Here is a 17,539-nt window from a genome sequence, read left to right as displayed (position 1 = left end):
TTTTATTCAAGGCAATTATTAATACTGTACAGCATGTTACAATTTTACACACAGTGCGAGTTAGTGGAACTATATAACCTCTTACGGTAAAGATACAAATTTTAAAATCTCTCATATAAACTGCAACAAGCATAATATATGAAAGTGCATTACACAGACTTTTGTAGCATAAATATAAATTGTTTAACAGTATTGACTCATTAATATTTATTTTAGTGTCACCATCTGTCACCAGAGTGGCACGTTTGGCAGTGTGAATGCACAATGCAGTGGCATGGTCACTGATTACGAACTTGTCCAGTGTTCCCTGGATCATTGCACAATCCACAACATTATTAACTTCCTTTTCAATGCGATGTAGGAGGTTAAAAGCATCGAAGCCCCTGTATAATAGGCCATTTGTCAAAGTTTTCATCGCATCCTTCATCTGGGTCAAGGTTGGAACGATTACCTCTTCACCATCAGAGTCCACCTCTGCATCGTTTTCAGGTTTCCCTTCAACCTGGTCTCTGACCTCAGTCACCATGTCCCCATCAGAGACAGGTTGTATAACAAAAGCATTGTCATTGATGTCTATCCACTCTTCTCTTGGTGGATCAACAACAATTGCTTCCTCTATGGGTGGTATGACCAGACTTCCTTTTTTCCAGCAATTGCAGATTGTTCAAGCATTGATGTCAGTCTAGGCATTTGCAAGCACTAGACTGGCATCGAAAACAGTGGTTTTCAAACTTTTTTTTTTGGTGGTGACCCAGTTGAAGAAAATTGTTGATGTCCGTGACCCAATGGAGCTGGGGATGAGAGGTTTGGGGTGTGGAAGAGGCTGGGGCAAAGGGTTGCGGTGTGGGCATACCTCAGGTGGCTCCCGGTCAGCGGTGCAGTGGGGGTGCTAAGGCAGGCTTCCTCCATGTCCTGGCACCGTGGACCATGCTGCACCCCGGAAGAAGCCAGCAGCAGGTCTGGCTCCTAGGCAGAAGCATGCAAGTGGTTCCATGTGGGTCTCACCTGCAGGCACCACCTCCCCAGTGCAGAGCTAGTGCTCAGGGCAGGTGCAGAGCTCTATGGCCCCCGCCTAGGAGCCGGACCTGCTGTTGGCTGCTTCCGGGGCGCAGCACAGTATTGTAACAAGTAAGGACTAACCTGCCTTAGCCGGGCAGTACTGCCGACGGGACTTTTAATGGCCCGGTCGGCGGTGCTGACCAGCGCTGCTGCGACCCACACTTTGAAAACTACTGATCTAAAAGACTGATCTTCCTGGCAATTTCCACAGCAGTGGCTTTGCTGTTCTCATCATCAATGTGGTGCAATACCCAGTGCAGGGGCGGTGAGTTGTATGAGCCCATGGTGCCTGGGCTCCATCAAATTCAGGGCCCGGGGGACCCAGCTCCACCAATGTTCGGGGCTGGGTCTCTCCTTCGGCCCTGCCTGCCACCTCTGCGCACCTCCCCCAAGTATCCCCTGGCCCCACCTGCTGCCCCTGAGCGTCCCTGCCTGCCCTGGGCAGTGGGCGGCTGCCCCCTGCAGCTCCGTGCTGCACTCCCTTGCCGTCCGCTGCCAGCTACAAGGGAGCGGCACTGGGGGTAGGCTAAGGCGGCTGCTGCACGTGTGGAGGGAGGAGGCGCATGGCAGCAACTCTGAGCGGTGGTGGTGGTGTGGGGGGGGGGGGGCTTACCCTGGCTGAACCTCCTGAGCAACAGCCGGGGGGGGGGGGTTGGGTGAGTGTCGTGCTGGGGGGAAGCCTCCTCTCTGGCCCCCTGCCCCAGCCCTAGGGCACCCTGCCTGCTGCACACCAAACTCCTCATCCCTGGCCCAGGCCCACTCCCCGCACCTCCTCCCGCACCCTAACCCTCTGTCCCAGCTTAGAGCCTGCGCCCAAACCCCCTTCCAGAGCCTGCACCCCACACCCCTCCTGCATCCCAATCCCCTGCCCCAGCCCAGAGCCTGCACCCCAAACTCCCTCCCAGAGCCTTAGACAGGTGTGTGTGTGTGTGGCGGGGGGACAGGACTTGGACCTGTTCTTGGTTCCACCAAAAATGATACAAACCTGCTGACCCTGAGAGCCATTTGCTTGCGAAAGTACAACTTGGCAGTTCTGATCATTCCCTGATCACATAGCTGAAGGATAGAAGTTGTGGTCTTTGGGAGGAAATTCAAGTTGGATATTCCTCAGTGCTACATCTTTCATCACGTGGGCTGTGCAGTTGTCCACAAGTAGCAAAATCTTTCTCCTTTCCTGGCCCAAATTTCGATCCCAGTCATTCAGTCACTAGATTCCTGTCATCCAAGCAGATGCATTGGCAGGATAGCGGCTGCAAGATGTCTCACATTTTTTCAAACACTGTAGATTTTGACTTTTCCTGATGATGAGGTCTTTTCATACCCATCGTGGAACCAGTGAACTGAGCAGTAATTCTTTCTTTAGTCTTCTTTCCTCCTCTTTTATTGTCTGATTTAAAGATGAGTGTGCCATCAGACAGGGCTTGTAAGTAAATTCTACTTTCATCTGCATTCCAAATGTCTTTTTTAGCAAAGTCCTGTCTTGTTTCAATCTACTCGTTTTCTAACCATTCTTCGTGTACCCTAATGTCTGCATCTTTGGCTTCTCCAGGTATTTTCTTAAAAACAATCCCCTCTTGTTTTTTTAAAGAGCTCAAATCAGCCAATGTTGGCCTTGAAGTCAGGAACGCCCAGGGCTGCTGCCAGTTCTTCTGCTTTTTGCATCACCAATGGTCCATTTAGGGGGTATATCTCTCTCTGGCATTTCTGATCCATTTTATAAGGGCCACCTCAACCACAGGTTCCTTGCCTGACCTCATTCTTTTTCTGTCTCCTTCATTTTGTATGATGCTCTCCCTGGCTTTGAGAATCTTAGACAATGCAGGTTGTGGAATTCCCAATTTCTGAGCTGCTTCCTTTGGCTGGTTTTGGGAAGACTATTGTAGGACTCCAGAAGGTGGCATTTTTCATCTGCAAAAAGCGTCTTTCTTTTTCCTGCCATGTTGACTCACACATAAATGGCACATCTTGTTTCTACACTGGGATTATACTTCAGACATGCTACATGCCTAGCCTGCAAGATGTCATCAAATTCAAAACAGCTTTATTAGCTTATTACGTGTCATTGCACTTGATTATTGTATTACAAGTAGTCAGTTTGCCTCAAAATGAGTCTTATAAGTGGACTGCTTGATTCTTACAATCGGAATATTTTAGCATGGTTAGTACAGGTATGATTTTGTCCCAGTGGTTTTGATCACTGTACGTGGCTGATTCTTGTATCAATAATTCCTATAAACGGAGTGCATTTGTACTTGGCTGTCTGGGATGCTGCTAACACTAAGGCACCTGACAGCTCCTGGCTGGTCCCTTGAATGCTCTTGGTGGTTCCAGCAGCACTGGCTGCAGCTGCCGGGCCATGCACACCTATTGACTCTTCCCCCCACCCTGCAATTGTGGGGGGCAACAAATGAGGAAACAGGGATGGGAGCGAGGGTCAGTCAGGGAGCCACTAAGAGCCCCAGCCAGAAAGCGCTGCTCAGGCAGCTTGGCCTTGTGAGCCCCGGTTTATGAAGCCAATGTCCTAACCCCCGAGCCATGGAGCCAGCTCGCCCCAGCCACGTGGAGCGGCACCTGCAGCGGGGCCATGAGCTGCCTTGACCTGGGGCGCCTCCCTCCCTCCCCGCGCTGGGAGTCCGAACTCCCTACAAAGCCGGCTTCCTCCCCCGGCCGCTCGCGGCCCGCCCCCTGCCGCGGTGACGCCCGCACGGCGCGCGCTGCTCTCTGAGCGGCCTCCCGCTCAGCGAGAGGGAGACAGCGCCGCGGGCCCCGCGCGAGGGGCTGTAACGCGCCGCGCGGCGGGTGCCAGCGCTTGGGAGCCTCGCTCTTTCGCCCCTCCCACTCCCTTCGCACGGGGCACAAGGGCCGGGCAGCGCGTTGCTAGGGCAGCAGGCTCATGGGAAGGACACGTCAAGCCTCCACGGGCAGGCACTGGAGGAAGGGGGCGGGACAGGACATTGGGGCGTCACAAGATCTCACGTCTCAGACAACGCCGGTTCCTCCTTAGCCTAAAAGTGGAGCAGCGTGGCTCAGCCTAACCTGTCAGCTCCGCGCTCTGACGCTAGCACGTCGTGAGGGCGATCGCAGCCAATCAGAGGCGCAGCTGCAGGAAGCCGGACGGACAGGTGGGGGCGGGTTCGGTTGCTCGGCGCGCTGGAGGCGGCGCTTCTGTTGTGAGCCCTTCCTGCCCTCCCCCCACCCGCGCGCTGGGACTTGGTGGCGGCCGCTGCGGGAGGTGGTTGAGGCGGCTGCGGGGATCGGCCCGTCCTCACCCGGGAGCGGCTATGGCGCGGCGCCGCTAGGTTTCCGCTGCGGGGTCAGGTCGAGCTGGGGCCGCTCCGCGAGTCGCAGGCCGGGATGGAGCCGGGGGGCGGCCGGCGGGGCCCGGAGGCAGCGGGGGGCCGAGCGTCCTGCCGGGCCGCCGCGCTGCTGTTGCTGATGCTCCTGGCCGCGCCCGCCGGGCTGCGCGCCGCCCTGGAGGAAGAGACCGGCAGGAACAAGGAGCCGCCGGCGCCGCCACAGCAGCAGCAGCCGCAGCCCGCGGTGCAGGGGCTAGATCCGGCCCGGGCCGAGGTGAGGCGGGGGCCGTGTGGGGGGAGGGTGCCCCCAGCTCCCTCTCCTCGGTGCCCGGAGGCCGGAGCCCTACGGCAGCGTCCTGGGCGGTGCTGGCTGGGGAGACCTGGGGCCGTCTGTCGCACAGCACCCGGCACGGGGTGGATGAGTTCGGGGTGGGCGGTGGGGGCAGACCCCCGGCCTGGGGGCGAGTGTCGGGTGTCTCCAGCCTGCCGTGGCTTGGTGTCTCCTCCCCCGCCTGCTGAGCACTCGTGGGTATGTGACCTAGGGTGGTTCTGCAGCATCCAAGCTTTAATCTAAAGGAAAAGGCGTTTAGCCCATGTGGCTGCCAAGTTAACCTTGATTAATAGAATACCTAACTAATAACAAGTAATTAAACTTAATTGCAGCGTAAAGGGCTGTATTCCCTTGGCCTTTCTGGCGACAGTGGGGAGTCCGGCAATGGACAGAGAGGATTGTGCAATTTTAAATTGATACCCTGTGCACGGCACTGAATTAAAAGTGGATTTTGTTCCTCTCTGAATAAAGATGGCTCACCTTCCTGAAGGGATAGGCTGGTTAACTAGATCCCAGCATGTATGTTGAAGCAAAGCTCTAATGGCTACAAATGAACAACAAAGGGGAAGTCATTCATGCAAACGTACTAGCGTCTTATACTTTAACTATTGAAATGTGTCATGTGTATTCTGCGTGTTCTGGGTCATTTAATACCGACCATCAGTTAATCAAGCACAGCACTCCTTAGTGAGTACTTACTTTGACCATGTGATTTAGGAGGAACTATAGAAGCCACTTAGTATTTCCATACTTGACACTGTGAGGGCAGAAGAAAGGGGGAAGCAGAGAGAACATGAACAGTGTAGGCTAAAATGCAGAGAGGAAGGGGAAGGCGCAAGACCAAACTGCAAGAGGAAAACAGTTGATGCAGCAAAGTGAATAGAGGTGAAGAGATTGGGAAGACAGGGATAAATGCTAGTGAGGAATGAAACATGAATGGAAAAATACTGTCTTTATTGTATTCCTAGGCTAATAAAGTTTAAAGCCAGCCCCTTCCCCCAACTATTTAACTTTCCCCAAAGGCCTGCAAGAGCTAATGAAGATTTCATCTACAGCTTGTTGAGGAGTCGCTTCAGACCCAGACCTCCGGTCATGGCTTGTTATCACAATCATCTGTCCTCTTATTCTTTCCCAGACTTATCAAAGTCTCTCTGACTATACAGTAATGTTTTCAGAAATGGAAAGATGGTAATTTCCATCTGGCTGAACAGCAGTGGTTTGCTTTGTTTTTTTAAAGCAACTCTTATGGGAATCTTGGAGCCTAAGAAGGAATAGGTTATTGAGGTAAAGCTAATCTGTCCTTAAGGAACACCTGAATCTGTACAGGGATATAAACTGTTAGGTTTGTCAACATTTACTGCTGAAAGGGGAGACTTTCAATGGCACAAAGAGCAGTTAGGTGCCTAACTCCTATTTGTGCCTCTGAAAAATCTCCCTAAATACCTTGAACTGGACTGTCTTGAGGGCAGAGATTAGGGCAGTGTTTAGGAAGTGTCTAGTATATTTTGGACAATCTAAATAATGCTAAGTATGTTGCTGGTAAACGTTTTCTTTAACTCCGGAAAAATTTCTCTTTGATCCTTGTCTCCACCTCCAGTTGTTGACTTCATATTCACTGGTATGTTGGGCTGACAGGCGGAGGCACGTACAGTATGTAAAGAGCAAAACAGTATGCAAGAAACTTGAACCTTTAGCCAACAAAACTTGACTGCTTAATCTTGATCTTCAAGTTAAATTTGTTAATGCATCACTCTCTAAAGAATTAGGTACTTTATGTTCACCATAGTTCATTTGAGTGTTGGGACTATTTCTGCTATAGCTCTTTCTCTGTAAGAATTGACAAGTGATGGCTGAAACTCCAGAATGGGATGATCATGAGATGCAACAAAGGAGCCTGTAGGCTGGAGCGGAGGGATAAATATAGGGTGGAATTTTATTTGCTAGAAATTGGCCTACCTAACATGGAACATTGAGCTGGGGATTTGGCATTTGATAAAATGAACAGCAAAACATGACCACAAAAAGTAAGATAACTTAGGCCTGCGGCTCCCCCGTTGACTCCGCTTACTTCTCCTGCCGAGGTGGAGTACAGGCGTCGATTCGAGGATCGATTTATTGCATCTAGAGGAGACGTGATAAATCGATCCCTGATAAATCAATGCGGGTAGTGAAGACGTACCCTTAGTCTGAAAGCATTCATCTGATGACAGCTTGTTTGCTTACATGCTAGTGAACGGGGAACTGACTTCTCCAGGTGGTCTTGACATAAAAGGAAAGCATATTTTGCCTTAAATTGAAACTCATTACTAGCTTTTAATATCTTTCAGTTCTGAAAATTAGGATTAATGTCTTAAATGTTGTAACGTTCAAACTTGTTTAGATAACTTCACGGTTCTTGGTTCGGTCGGCTGATTCTAGCTGCCAACCAGTTGGTGAAAGTATCAGTAATGTGTGCTTTTTAGTCCCTACAGTGTGAAGCATGAGCTTTAAATGTAAATGGCTGTGTGCAGGATTTTAAGGGAGATTAGAGAGACTTGGTTCTGGAAAAGATGATTAACCACTTTTATTTATTAAATGTAGTGTAGTCTGTCACGATCAATAGATACATTAAAACTGACCGTTCTAACCAGCTTTTTGCTGAAATGCGAACAACTTTTTATTTACTTCACTGTATTAACTTCTGTATTTACTTCACTGTTTTAACTTCTATGTTCTGGCGCTCTCTCTCTCTTTTTTTTTTTTTTTTTTTTTTTTTGCAAAATTCAGATTTCTTTTATTAGTGAAATCTCAAGTGGTCTTCACAAGGGAAATAAATAGTATGCATGAGCTCACTAGAAACCTCTTTATGCTTTCAAAAATAGGGCACTGCACTTATGATGGCAATAAAATAACACTTGTATCAAACTTCACTGTGGCATAGATAATAGAATTTTGGAAGGAAGAGAAGAAAGCTATACCTGATTGTGCTTAAATGTTAAGAAGCTTTACCCTTGTGCTAAAATACTATGGACGCTTAAGTATTAGATGTAATACAGTAACTCAAAAACTGCTTGCTTCACTGATCTGCCAAAATATTAGGAAGAGCCATGTATTGTAAATTGCAGTATTGCAGTGACTTGAGTGTACCTTCCATTTACTGTGATAGTGATCGCTGTACCTAAGTAATATAATCTGTACAAAGGTATTTCATTATTAATCATAGCAGGATATCATAGGTTAATGACTGATCACTATAGTCCCAGATGGGTGACAGTCAGTCGTAGTTAAAAGATTCTGATGGAAGGAAAACTTCAATAATCCTGCTTGAAAATATTCTAATAAAAGGTATTAGACTATAATGGTTTGCAGTAGGAGAAAACTAGAGTTGAATTCTTTTGGGAGTTAAATATTCAATCTTAAGCAATCATTTTCTTCTTTTACAGAAATGGCCCACGCCAGTTCCTCCAGTTCATCTTATCAGTGAAGAATCTGCTGATAAAACTAATTTGGGGTTTATTCATGCTTTTGTGGCTGCCATATCAGTCATCATTGTGTCAGAGCTGGGGGATAAGACCTTCTTTATTGCAGCCATCATGGCAATGCGTTATAATCGTTTGACTGTAATGGCTGGTGCCATGCTTGCCTTAGGACTGATGACATGCTTATCAGGTTAGAACTCTTTGCTGCCTTTCTCAGAATTCACTGATTAAATGTATGTATATAGTCTGTCATTCTTAAATCTTAACCAAAGTGAAAATGAATGTAGCAGGTATGCAGGATTTGTTAGTGATTCTTTTCTATACAGCTTTAAGAGCTACCAGCTTTTTTTGTCATCCCTTCTAGTATTAAATTTTATGCCTTTCAAAGTAAATGCAATGGGATCCTATAACTCCATTCTTTAGTTGAAGACAGAGGGCCCAATATGTATATTGATATAAATTGGACTCTCTTGGACTTTTGCTTACATACTGCTCTGTAGGTGTAAATGAGATTAAGGGCCAGGTTCTGTGGTGCTTTTTCTATGCAGTACTCAGAAAAAGTAGCCAGGGTCTGGGAGGGGAAGGTAACTTTAGACATCTCTGGGATTCTGGGCTGGTGCTGCCCTCAGTTTAAGTTAGAGCAGCTCCAAAGGCTGCTGTCACAGCAATTTATCATAGCCACCAACAGGATGCTCTATAGTTCAGAATACAGGAAAACAAAGTGTTTGAATGTTCTGTAATAGGTCTCTGAACAGTGAACTTTGCTAAGGAGCAGCACTTACAAATAGTAACAATATCAATGGTCATCTTGGTATTATTTAACATATAACATAACTTATTTTCTTTCAGTTTTATTTGGCTATGCCACCACAGTTATCCCCCGAGTGTACACATACTATGCGTCAACTGCACTGTTTGCAATTTTTGGCATCAGAATGCTTCGGGAAGGCTTGAAGATGACCCCAGATGAGGGTCAGGAGGAGCTGGAGGAAGTTCAAGCAGAAATCAAGAAAAAAGATGAAGAAGTAAGTCATAAAGTAGCTAGAAGTGATGACTGGTGAAACACTTAGGCCAGTTAAGTTGCACAATTAAGGAAGAGCGTGCATGCAGGTTGCTCAGCTGTATACATGTGTATTAAGAGTCTGATGCAACAAATGTGTGGTTAACAATAACATGAAAACAGACAGAAATGTCCCTCTTCACCATGGGACCACATAACAGAATGCCCCCTCTGCTAATTTCCTGGAGACTGTTTTAACAGCTGGCTGTAATTCTCAGCTATATGGCTACATTTTGAGGTGGGAGAGAGAAGTGAACTGCCTCTTCATAGAATTCATGCTTGAAATATGTATCTCTTTCACCTTGGGCTTTGCCAGCCAGAGTGTTGACAGCTACCATTGCTGCTGCTTTTATTTATAACCGTTAGGTAGAGTAATACTGAAGCTAGTGTTGTTGCAGGTGTCCTTGTGGATGTAACTTAAGCAGAATACTGCAGCTGTAAAGAATACAGTTAATACAATTTATCTGGAGCATTAGTTTTATTTCATTTAGTATTATTGTCACTAATTTTACTGTCTTCCCCTTTCCCACCACCATTTATCACCATAATAATGCAATCCGTTTCTTCTCAGTATAATTAAAAATAGCATAACAACTCATTATGTATCATTTTCTAAAATAAACTATTTTTCCTTCTTTAAAATGCCTGTCCTATGTTTCTGCCTACTTTGCACATTTGTAGTAGAAGCTAAATATTTGGATTGTCTAAATGTGCAGTTGCACAGCTTTGAGGCAGACAGTAACTTGGAGGAAAAGAGTAAGTGTAGATATGTAAATTGTAGGTAACCTTGGTGGTAGGCAGTACGTTATATTCAACAGCTAAGTTTATTGTTCAAAGTCTAACTGTCCTGAATATTAAATTATTGGGTTTACATTTGAGCAGTATTTGCATTGGGATAGTTGGATGATATTTCAGTTCTTCTGATGGACTTCTTGTTTTCATTTCCAGTTCCAGAGAACGAAACTGTTAAATGGGCCAGGAGATGTGGAAACAGGGACAGGCACAAATATACCTCAGAAGAAGTGGCTGCATTTTATTTCTCCAATTTTTGTTCAAGCTTTTACTTTAACGTTCGTAGCAGAATGGGGTGATCGCTCTCAATTGACAACAATAGTCCTGGCAGCAAGAGAGGTGAGTGTGATTGATACAAAATGCCCACTGTTCTTTTGTCCTTTTTTTAATATTGGCAGCAGATGAGGTGGAGAGACAGATGTTATATCCTTCATCAGCACAGCAGATTCTTCTTTGTAGTTTATTAGATATACCCAATTAATGCTGGGGGCATATGGATGCATGAATCTGAAGGCAGTGTGATTATTTCTATGCGTCCTCAACACCTGAGGTGCTATTGCTGTACAGTCTCCCTCTAAAGATACAGTTATATTGTTTGCTGCATGGTTTGGGACTGCAAGTGTCATTTCTGGAAAAAGCTGTTTCTCTCTCCAGCTGTACAGCATAAGAGATGGTTATTGCCTGGAACAACATGACAATCATTTAAGAAACCTTTTCGAAAATGTCAGGCTAAGCAGATATTGCTATTAAAACTATTTATAGCTTTAAAGAGGAACTTGTAATTTGATCAATCCTTAAAACTGTTAAAAGCTGATGGATTCTAAGAAACAAAAATGCATTATCTTATTATATGTACCGCTATTAATTGTGAGCTGCTCTGAAAAATAAGCATTAAAATGCTATTTCTATCGATTTGACATCAACAGTGCTGCTAAAGCAAGAAAGACAATGAGAAGGGGAATCCAGGTAAGCTTCTGGTCTGTTGGAAATGGAGAGGGAAAGATAATCTTTCTAGATAGGTTCATATATGTTGCGTTTCTCTTTTCTATTATATATTCATATTACACACACAAACATTAGGCTTGCAAAATCAAGCACTCAGAAGGTGGTAGGAACTACCAGAACAAAGGTGGGGTGTGCAACCTTAATTTGGCCTCTTTCTGCGTATGCATTACGATAGTATTTAATTACATTATTACATACTATTTTTCCACAGGACCCTGGCCACAGGATGGATCTGGCCTGGAGATGAGTATTTCACAAACCCTGACTATCTTTACAACACCCCTATGAGACAGAAAGTTTAACATCAGAAGTATCCATAAATATTTGGTTTCCAATTTGAGACTCCCAAGACCTGCAAGCTTGTGTAATGGAGGAAGCTCTTGTCTCGGGACCCTTGCTTCCTTTGTTAAAGAAGTTGGAAGATGTATAGTGAATGAGGCAGGGGACTGCCAGAAGAGAAAGTTCTCATGGTTAAGGCAATTCAGTGATTTCCTGGAAGATTTGGTTCTATCCCTGTCTCTGCACAGAGTTCCTGTGTGATGCTGGACAAATTGCTTAAACAAAACTTTTCACAGGTGGTCACTAATTGTGTTTCTAACTTTCCAGGTACTCATCTTGAGACCCTGGGGTCTGATTTGCAGAAGTGCTGAGTGCTTACAAGTGCAACTAAAGTCAATGGGAGCTATGGTTTGAATATGTAAAGTGCTATATAATGCTAAGTTTAATCAGGTCTTGAAGTCTCAAGTTGGACACCCAAAATTACTGGATACTTTTGACCTTACAGACACTCTGCCTCATAGTTCCTCCCTCACAGGGGTGTTGCGAGGGTAAGTCAGTTAGTGTTTGCAAAGGACTCCAATACCATAGTGATGAGTGCCATAGAAAAGCACATGAGAAAATTAATTCTGTCATCAGATCACGGTTTGAATAGTGTGGAGTGTTCAAATATGTATTCAGATATGTTCAGATAATATTTGAAAAATGAGGAGAAAACAAAATATTGAGTAGCCCCTCATTAAGTGAACCCTATCTATTCTGGGCACTGAAAGAGGCAGGCATCCTGTGATCATGTAACTAGACTGATTTATGTATGAAGTGAGCTGTAGCTCACGGAAGCTTATGCTCAAATAAATTTGTTAGTCTCTAAGATGGCACAAGTACTCCTTTTCTTTTTGCGAATACAAACTAACACGGCTGCTACTCTGAAACCTGTCAAAATAATCATAATGCTAAATTAAGGTGTCTCAGGCAACCTGAAGTTTGGCATTCCTAACTTTTGAATGCTCAACTCTGGAACTTACTGTATTGTAAAAGTAATTATGTTCAATTTCCTAGGTTTTAAAAACAAACTGGAAAAACAATTCCATCATGTAGCATGACATTGACACCCACATGGGTCGTTAGCAGGGTTGGAGCCTTTAGATCCACCGCACAAACCTCTGCCACTTGAGCTAGCAGAATAACTGATAGCAGTAGTAGGTTGTCATCTTCTGTGTACCAGCACTAGCTGCGTATGAAGTACATTTTGCCAGAGGGTTTCACAGATTTGCTGACAGCAGAGGACTGGTGAGACTCAAGAATTTTGGGTTCCATTCCAGTCTGGAAGGGAGTGTGCTCTAGTGAGCACAGTCCCTTTTGCCCATTCCCTCCCCCCATATGTGACCCCTTTTTTGCCTTGTCCCCTCCAACCTTTCCCTGTCTTGTCTCTTCTGCACCCAGGGCTCCTCATCCCAATCCAGTTCTCCCTTGCCTTGCCTGTACCTGTCTCCCCCACTCTGGGCTCCTTGTCCCATCAGTTGCTTTCTACATCTCCATGGATCCTTGTCCTAGTCTCCTTGCCTAGCTAGTCCCAATCTACTCCCCTTCTGGGTCTGATGTTTCCCTGAATTTACTTTTTCTTCTCTTTGCTTTCTAGAGAGACTCCCCTCCCCATGCATTCCTTGTAGGGAAGAAATACTGTCATTTCTTTTTCCTTCTGTTGAGAGATCTAACGCCTTTTCTTCCTAGAGGAAGTACAAAAAGTTTCAAAAGTACAAATGACAGTTAAGCACCCAGCTGCTGCTTTTGCCTTTTGAAGATTTCCCCAAGTCATTTTTGGTGTTAAAACAGTCTAGGATTGTTAGTTATATTCCCGACTACTGTAAGAAGGTAAGACAGAAGGGGAGGATACCTTGAGAAGCTATGTAATGGTTACCGCTGTGTTTATTCTCTATACCAGAGCAATTGTGTCATGTCTCTTTATTTACCCTTCCAGTAACCTTTTTAACAAAAATAACAGCTCTAAAGCCTTCAACTTTGTAAAGTGGTTTTATGCAGTTGAAAACTTCATCCAGTGATGTTACGGCTGTAACTGCTGGTAAACCTAGAATAGAATAGCAATTTCCATCTAGGCTAAAATTTGGTACCTATATTTCCAGTCCTAGTCCCTCTGATTTCATACTTCTTTGAGTGGCCTCTTTAGAGTGGGTGCATTGGCCTCGTGGACCTTGACAAAATACTTCTGGTAACTAGCATGTGCTCTGACTACCAAAAGTTCCTCTTTACCGTTTCAGTTTGACATTTCTTAACTTTTGAGTTAGTGTTCTTCTAATTGTGTAGTGTTGCTTTGCTTCTAGCCAGCTGTCAGCCTCCACCCTAGAGGTGGCTGCTTTTCAGTGGTGGGTAAACAAAGTGAATTCTGGGTCTGTGTTAAACCACTTAAAGATGGTTGAAAAGTGCCGTAATAGGCTGCTCCTGATTTATCAGATTTTAAGTCTTTTTCATTTGTGACTGTTCCTCAGTATTGTAGGAAACAACTGCTACTGAGCCATGCAAAACCCCTCAGGGGGGTCGGTGATATTCTCTGGGGTAACCTTGCCTTGCAGCAAACTAGGAAAGCATAATTTTTTTCCTGGTAGACTGCTGTTTGAGCCTTGTAGGTTTTCAACTGTGCTAATGTTGATCGTTTGTGTTTGCATAGGATCCCTATGGTGTGGCAGTGGGAGGAACAGTGGGACACTGTCTATGCACTGGGTTAGCAGTTATTGGAGGAAGGATGATAGCACAAAAAATTTCCGTTAGGACTGGTAAGTGAAATCTCATTCTAACTGAAAAAAGAATTACTCAGCATAACTATAGCTGGCTTCAGGGACCATCAGAATGAAAATGATGGTATGTGCACTTGAGGTGCAGTTAAAGGCAGTGGTTTTTAATGCTAAAGAAGGTATGTGAAGGAGCTTAAATCAGTGTGTTTAACTTAATTTTTGATTGTCACACTGTGAAACTCACTGGAGGCTTTTATAGCTGCCTTTAGGACTTGTCACTTCCACCTCACACTCTTTCTGTGAAGACTTGATCCTCTGACTTTCACATGACTGCACCTCCTGCAGAGGAGAGCTCTCAAGGTATATCTACACCACACACTTCTTCCAGCAGCAGGTAGAATACATACATGGCTTGTTCCCCCAGCATGGGTATAAATAGCACTGTACGTGGCAAAGCATGGTGTAGGGGAGTAAAGTGAAGACACACTTGAACCATGCGGTATGTACCCTACATGGTTCTTTACTTGCCCAAGCAGTGCCTCCCCCATCGCTGCTATTTTCACACTGCCTCCCTGTTGCCAGAGTCTATCCACGACATGTGGAGCTACACACCACAGTGTGGACGCAGCCTACTTTTCACTGCACACACAGCCTACATGCCACCGCAAGTAGAACCAGCCTAGCTGAGATTGTGCATTCCTTGCAACTTAGTGCTTGTTGGTGCTATGGAGGACCTTAGTCCAGGAGCTCAATCGTAATCATGTTTGGTAATGTAACAAGTCTCTTCTTACTGTGATTTGAGTTTCAGGTGGGTACTGAATTCCAATATCAGGGGTTTAAAAGTAAATTAAGATGAGGCACATAATTTTAGCTCCTGAGGTATGGAGGTGGAAGAAAATCTTAAGCATCTAAGAAACGCAAAGTATGCTGTCTGGCAAACAGCAGCAGGGATTCCACCGTCTAGGAGTTTAGGCTGGGTCTTTCAAAGGAGGGGGATTAAGGGGGTTAGGCTATCCGAAAATCCCAGCTGCGTGTCAACGTTTTTTAGAGCTATTGTACATGTGGAACAACTACTTTTCAGAGTATCAGCTGTGCATAGAGGGTGTTTTTATAATGTTTTGACGAACAGGGATATGCCCATCTTGGAAGCAGGCCACAGCTTGTTCCAAATGTATTTTCTTGCCGCCGGAAAAGGTACAAGACGCATCAAGAAAATTCATTTCTGCAGCAATAGCATGCACACATTTTAAAAGTAAACGCTATTCGTGAAACTTAGGTAGTCCCCTGTTTACACTGGCCAAGGAAATGTTAGTATCTCATCAGCAAATATGACTTACGATGCTGCCGAGAAACATCATGATACAATTTCTCTGGCCACCGGAGTTGTAGTTGTAATGTTTCTGAAGTCAGATTTTCGGTGCTGGTATAATCTGGAGAACTGTGCTAGCGGTGCTCATCAACATTTGCTCTTTGTGACCGCACCTTTGCCTTAATGTGGAGCAAAGTAGGGTTGTTTTTTTTCTTACTCCTGTCAGCCAAAACTTCTCAATTCTGGAGGAGCAGGCTGCATTTTATTCTGGTTTATGTATAATAGAGTTAAAACCAAGTTTCATTTTAAGGGTCAAAATTTATCCTTATTTACATCAGTGCAGCTGGACAGTAGGATGACAAGAGACACCTTGGAAGGGTGCTGCATGAGCCAGAAATAACTTCTCGTTCAGGCAGTTTAAATAACCTCTGAACTGTACTTATTGGTGTGGAAGTCAAGTCCATGAAAATGGACCCCTCATGAGGCATGGTAGAAGTGAATTTAACTTGTTTTAAAACTATTTTTACCTGTACAACATTTAACTTTTTTCTTTTTTGTCTTTCAGTGACAATCATAGGAGGCATTGTTTTCTTGGCATTTGCTTTCTCTGCACTATTTATAAGCCCGGAGTCTGGTTTTTAACAAGCTTTTTTTCATTGTCTTTAAAGAGCAAGGATCGGGAGCAACAAGTCTGTCCTTGTGTGTTGCTGTATATAATGTACAAGTATTGTTGCTGAACAAGCACTGAAAATGAGATACTGCACTTCTATAGCAGTGAGTTTGGCACATTCATGGACCCTATGCCGTGAAGATCTGCTTCCTGTCTGGTTTGCAAGGTGTATTTAGGTGGCGGTTGGGTGCCTCACAGGATTTGAGTGGCTTTCTTGCTTGCTGAACCCGATCAGATGGGTTTTGAGGATCTGCATCCACAAACATGAGGCTTCCTTCCTCTGTTCCACATGATCGCTATTGCTGTCTGTTCTAGAGTTTATCCATCTGGCAGCATGAGCTGCCGCCTTGCCAACTGGCATTATGATGTTACAAATCTCTCCAATATTAAGGAAAAAATCATTGACTCTCTCACACTTCACTTCCAGGATGCCCTGGTAGCCTAAGAAACCTGAGGGCAGCTCCCATGCCATTAAGTGACTGAGCCACTTATTGAAATGTTTAGAATTAATTTAAAAAGGCAAAATCTTAATCAGGGGGCTTTGGTATGAAGTCAACAAAAGTGCTGACTCACAGTGTACTGTTTTCAACAACAGACAATCTGGCTAGATCTGATTTTCTTTACTAAACAATTCCTTTTTGTATTAAATTGAAAACTTATAACATACATCATAGTAATAAAATAGTCAATATTTGACAATGCTGCATTCCCAAATTTGAACAATAATGCAATTCTTACAGATTAAGATATGTTCATATTTTCTTTAATAGTATAATGGGGGGAATGGAAATAAAACAGTGGTGTCTCCATTTTAGTTACTTTCAACTTTTTTTGATGGTGGTTCATTTTAATTCCCTTAGCAGAGAGCAAGGTAACCTCCCTAAAGTTTCCAGATCAAGATACCTCTTGCTACTTCAGAAGGGTTCTGAAGGTGGTGACTTCAGCACCACAGATGGGGACTCTGACTAGTCTAAATAGCTGGTGTCTCTAAGTCCTGAGGCTGCCCAGCAACTGAGTCCCAGTGTGACTTTGTTTCCTTGCCTCCATGCCCACTGGGGTCTATTAACAATCCCAGAGATGTGACATGACCACACCTGGAGCGTGGGCCCCTGCACCAAAAGACAGCTAAAGACCCATGGGTCTTGCATGGCCCATGGGGGAATTGCTAAAGTGAGTGCCCTACCTCATGGGCTGTTGCCTATAAGGGAGCCGAGTGTCTCATTTTTCCTTCCCTTGCACAGGCAGCTAGTTGCAGGAGAAGAATGTTCATGGCTGAAAAGCCAGAGCAGCAGTAGGCATTTTCCTTTGGGCCTTCAGGGAAGTGCCATGGGGTGCAACTCCCATTAAGCTAAGTGCCTAAATACATTTGAGGAGCTGGCCCTGCCCCTTTACTCTGCATTTTGCTCCTGTTCAGCTGGGTGGCTTCTAAGAATCCCTTTCTTTGGGCTTGCCTTCAAGTACAGTGCTTCAGCTGCACCTGTGTAGCTGTAGTGAAGACACTTCTCCAGTCAGTGTAGTTAGCTGCTGCCTCTAGGG

At 45.0% G+C, this 17,539-nt stretch overlaps 1 protein-coding gene across 1 annotated transcript; it reads left to right on the top strand.

Moving 5' to 3' along the window:
* The first annotated feature begins 4,257 nt into the window (after window positions 1-4,257).
* TMEM165 (transmembrane protein 165) lies at window positions 4,258-16,798 on the top strand. The gene is made up of 6 exons (XM_074951388.1): window positions 4,258-4,629; window positions 8,109-8,334; window positions 8,994-9,169; window positions 10,153-10,335; window positions 13,961-14,066; window positions 15,899-16,798. The coding sequence occupies exons 1-6, from the start codon at window positions 4,414-4,416 to the stop codon at window positions 15,973-15,975; spliced, it is 984 nt and encodes a 327-aa protein (XP_074807489.1). The 5' UTR covers window positions 4,258-4,413; the 3' UTR covers window positions 15,976-16,798.
* Window positions 16,799-17,539: the final 741 nt, after the last annotated feature.

This window comes from Natator depressus, chromosome 4 (genome assembly GCF_965152275.1).
Source record: "Natator depressus isolate rNatDep1 chromosome 4, rNatDep2.hap1, whole genome shotgun sequence".
Lineage (NCBI taxonomy): Eukaryota > Metazoa > Chordata > Testudines > Cheloniidae > Natator > Natator depressus.
Note: the sequence above shows the minus strand (reverse complement) of the source record. Positions and strands in the feature narration are given on the sequence as shown.

Coding starts and splice junctions, on each gene's coding strand:
- TMEM165 (XM_074951388.1), top strand. CDS start 4,414: ATGGAGCCGGGGGGCGGCCGGCGGGGCCCGGAGGCAGCGGGGGGCCGA. Junction 4,630..8,108: donor TAGATCCGGCCCGGGCCGAG/GTGAGGCGGGGG, acceptor CTTCTTTTACAG/AAATGGCCCACGCCAGTTCC. Junction 8,335..8,993: donor ACTGATGACATGCTTATCAG/GTTAGAACTCTT, acceptor ATTTTCTTTCAG/TTTTATTTGGCTATGCCACC.